Source organism: Trichosurus vulpecula, chromosome 5 (assembly GCF_011100635.1).
Source record: "Trichosurus vulpecula isolate mTriVul1 chromosome 5, mTriVul1.pri, whole genome shotgun sequence".
NCBI classification, from domain to species: Eukaryota; Metazoa; Chordata; class Mammalia; order Diprotodontia; family Phalangeridae; genus Trichosurus; species Trichosurus vulpecula.
In genome coordinates this window covers 267,613,160-267,617,659 of record NC_050577.1, presented here as the reverse complement: position 1 = coordinate 267,617,659, position 4,500 = coordinate 267,613,160, and the positions used below count along the sequence as shown (strand labels likewise).

Below are 4,500 nucleotides of genomic sequence, written 5' to 3'. Positions count from 1 at the left end.
TGCTCATTAATAGGTATCATCTTTTATATTCTTATTCATAAACCAGTATGCCTCTTTCAAAAGATGTTTTTTTTATTTGGCTGTTTTCTTCTTTCCTTTAGAGTTATCCAATTCTCAAAGAAAAACATTAAAGTACACAATTTTTGTTTTGCAATATATATCTTTTTTGATTCAGATATCTTTTAAGATATGAAGTGCCAATGTACAATGCCATGCCATTTGATGCATATATATTTCACAATATCCTTTCATTGTGGTGATTGAAACATAATATAGTTTTCCATTTTACCTGTCTGGACATTGTGAATTTTTATTGTTGTCTAATCTGAAGTAATAAATGCAACTGATGCAATTTTGGAATTGCATTATGTTGAGGATACATTTTTCCTGCTCCTAATTTCATTACTTTTAATATTTCTTGTATGCAGCAACCTGCTCAGTTTTATTACCTTATACCTTTTCTCGTTAGTTTTGCAAGTATAATTCTCTCACATAAAAAGCTATTATAGTCTGGTTTATCTTTTCAACAATATAATATTTTTGCATTAAGTTCTATCCCCCTTTATTTTTCTTTAAGTCAGAACTTGATTTTATGCTGCTGAAGCTTGGTAAAGCACTACTGGTTATTTAAATTCTCTGACTGAGTAGAATTCAATGATTTCTTTTCCTAGAATAAGCTCTTACATTTCATCTTTTCTAGGTTCTGAATGTCTTTTATTCCTACCCTAACCATGAAAATTCTGTCTTTCCTCACACTGACTAATAACATTTAACAAAATGTATTAACTGCTTACTATGTACAAAAGCAGTGCATTGCAGGTGAACAATACCTAGTCCTTGCCCTACATTAGCTTACAATCAAGTTGGATAGAAAAGAGCAGGTATAAAGTTATTGTAATTCAAACTAGGAAAGGTACAACTGTAGTATTATAGAAGACATGAAGAGAAGTAGCTTGCTTCTAATTGGTTAGGCATCAGTGATCATTTTGGAAAATCATATTAGTTTCCTTTATGGCCAGAAACCTGGTGAGATGTGATCAGGCAGAAGGAATGAGGAGTCTGTATATACATAATGAGAAACAGGGAGTTAAGTGTTGGGGCATGCAAAGTGAAGAAATAGAAGAGAGTTGATGAATATTGGGAACAGGTACACATATCAGTAAGAAAAATGAATATAGTACCAAAGGGATTGGACTAGATGGCTTCTAAGGATCCCTTGGTGTTACAACTGATGATTCCACAATGATACCAAATAAGAGCTCCCTATATATGATCTAGGGAGGGAAAAAGAATTGGTTTTAAAGCCTGCAGGTGGGGGGATGTTGGTGTTGCAGATTGGAGTAGAGACTCTGGTACTATTGCAATAGTAATCCTGATAATGGAGGTGTAACCAGAATGGCCTTTGTTTTCTTTGAATGACTCAGCTTACCTCATTGAGCTTCCCTGGACGCTGGGGCTTGCTCTTCCGGGGCAGGACCAGACAACTTCCTGTGTGATGAGTCATGGGGCTGGCTGAGGGGAGGTGTTAATGTCTATGCTAGGGGGAGGGGCCAACTCAGGAACCAATCGGCCCTGGTCATTCGGGCGGAGCTTGATGATGTCAAAAACCCTATAAGAGGGGAGAGGACAGCTTGAAGAGCTCTCTTTCCTTTTCCGGTTGGAGCCAGCGACAGTTACGACAGTTACATCGTCAGTTACAGCAACCGTTACATCGTCAGTTACAGTTGCAGCTTCAGTTGCGGACACAGACACAGCTGAGGCAGGAGCTGCCAGTAGCAGAGCTGATCTACGGGAGGAAGCTGAACAAAGACTTCAGGCCAGTGGGTAATCTTATTACCATCGAGGGGGAAGCATGATTTTGCTTTACGCAATCATGCTTCTCTGTAGCCTCCTGGTTACTCTTGCAAGGCGTACTTATTGGGCCTGGAAGATTTTGATCAACATATCAAAATGGGGCTTCTGGTTCATGGGTTGGTTACTGTGGAGCCTAAATAAATGTTTTGATTCTTCTGCCTTCTACTTTGAGAGTTTCTTATATCCGGCGGTTCCGAACCTTTCAGACATGTTTATGATCCTCTTTGAGATTATAAACTCGGCCCTCCTGTTACAGGAGGATAAGGAAACAAGAAGAAACCTTTATTATTTGGTGGTTGGGAGGATTTTCAATGTAAGAGAAAGGAAGTATGAGAAGGTTACAGTGACTGTACTGTGCTCATGGGTGACTGGCAATGGAAATGAATAAAAGAGTGATTGAATCCATGACAGATAGTTAAAGGTAATTTAAACTTTCTCTTATCATTTGGCATCTTTAAGTCAATATTTGTTTATTATTTTGAGAGGAAGAAAATCTTTTTGGCTAAGTCCTTAAAAGCTTGTATCACTTGCTTATTTCTTAGGGCATAAATTAAGGGGTTCATAACAGGAGTAACTGAAGTTGTGAGCACTGATACCACCTTGTTCAAAGCCACTCCTTTTGCTGAGGGTTTGATATAGATAAAGATGCAGCTACCATAAGTGATAGAGACAACAATTATGTGGGAACAACAAGTGGAAAAAGCCTTTTTCCTTTGCTGAGCTGAGGAGATTCTGAGAACTGTCTTGATAATGTGTGCATAGGACAGAAGTACTAGGAAGAAGGTGACAATAAGGGTCAACACAGCAAAAGTCAAAACTATCTTCTCTATGAGTTGTGTGTCTGAGCATGCAATCTTTATCAAGGGAAGTGCCTCACAACCAAAATGATCAATAACATTAGAGTCACAGAATTCCATCCGGAAGCCCAGACTAAGTGGTGGGAGGATGGTCATCAACCCAGCCAGCCAAGAACTCAGGAGAAACTGGTTGCAGACTTTGCTGTTCATGATGGTTGTGTAGTGCAGAGGTTTGCAGATGGCCACATAGCAATCATAGGACATGGTGGTCAGAAGAAAAAATTCTGTTACCCCAAGAACAGCAACAAAAAACTATTTGGGCAACGCAAGCATTATAAGTAATGGTATTGTCTCCAGTTGACAAGCTGTAGAGATGTCTGGGAATATAGGCAGTGGTGAATGCCACTTCCAAAAAGGAAAAGTTTTGGAGGAAAAAATACATGGGTATCTTAAGTTGTTCATCCATCAAAGTGAGGGTGATGATGATCAGGTTCCCAATTATAGTCAAAATATATGTGAAAAAGAGAAAGATGAAAATCAGAACCTTTAGCCATGGATCATCTGTTAGTCCTTGAAGGATAAATAACATTATCCCTGTATGGTTTCTCATCCCTGCCTTCTGATGGATCTGTGTAAAAGAAGAGAGAGATTAGACCATGAGAAGGAGGATGACAACATGTTTTAGCCCTGGGCAAATTCCGTGGAAGTTATCACTGGACCTTCATTTTACTTGTTTAAAAAAACATCACTGAGCTATTAACCTGAGTGTTTCTCAGCTATAAATTAGGGATAATATGTAATGGTTTTATTTAAAGATTATCATTATTATTATTATTTAACAATATTCTGTCCTACTCTTTTTCTAGACTCTCTATCTACATCCATTCATTCTATATATCTTTGTAGCTAACACCATTTGCATTGCAATCCCCTTAAAACCTTTTTAATTTTCATTCAAAAATCTAACCACTAAATACTTAAATAACCCTTTGTCAGGAAAAGAAATTGAACAAGCAAGAAATGGGCTACCCAAGAAAAAATTCCCAGGGTTTACAAGTGAAGTCTTCCAAATATTGAAAGAACAATTAATTCTGGTACTGCATAACTATTTAGAAAAAACAGGCAATGAAAGAGTCCTAACAAATTCCATCTATGACACACACATGGATTTGATATATACATCGTGAAAACTAAAAACATAAAGAAAATTATTGACCAATTTTCCTAATGAATATTAATGTAAAAATGCTAAATAAAATACTAGCAAAGAGATTCCAGCCATATCTCTAAAAGATCCTATACTATGACCAGGTGGTATTTATACCAGGATTGCAGCACTAGTTCTATATTAGGAAAACTATGCTCAAAATTGACAAGATCAATAACAAAAAAATCACATGACTATCTCAGTAAATGTAGAAAGAAGCTTTTGACAAAATACAACACTCATTCCTACTAAAAACATTAGAATACTTGGGAATATATGGAGCTCTCCTTAAAATGATAAGTAATATGTAGCTAATACCATCATCAAATATTATCTATCATAGGGATAATGTGGAAGGTTTCCCCAAAATTAGTTGAAACAATAAAAATTTTGTTAAGTTTCAGGATACACAATAAACCCAAATAAATTATTAGTATTTCTGTATATTCACAACAAAATCCATCAGGAAAAGATAGAAAGAAAAATTCCTTTTAAAATAACTGTAGGCAATATAAAGTACATGCCAAGAAAACTCAGGAACTATATGAACACGGTTACAAAACATTTTTCACACAAACAAAGAGAGATCTAAACAACTGGAGAAATATAAATTGCTCATGAGTAGATCAAGCCAACATAATT

At 36.4% G+C, this 4,500-nt stretch overlaps 1 protein-coding gene across 1 annotated transcript; it reads right to left on the bottom strand.

Annotated features, from left to right (window-relative positions):
* Positions 1–2,327: 2,327 nt before the first annotated feature.
* On the bottom strand, positions 2,328–3,276 carry LOC118849683 (olfactory receptor 6C2-like). Its single transcript, XM_036758626.1, is given in 2 exon segments — positions 2,328–2,963; positions 2,965–3,276. Coding segments are annotated over 2 exon segments (933 nt in total). The 5' UTR covers positions 3,262–3,276.
* Between the last annotated feature and the right edge of the window lie 1,224 nt (positions 3,277–4,500).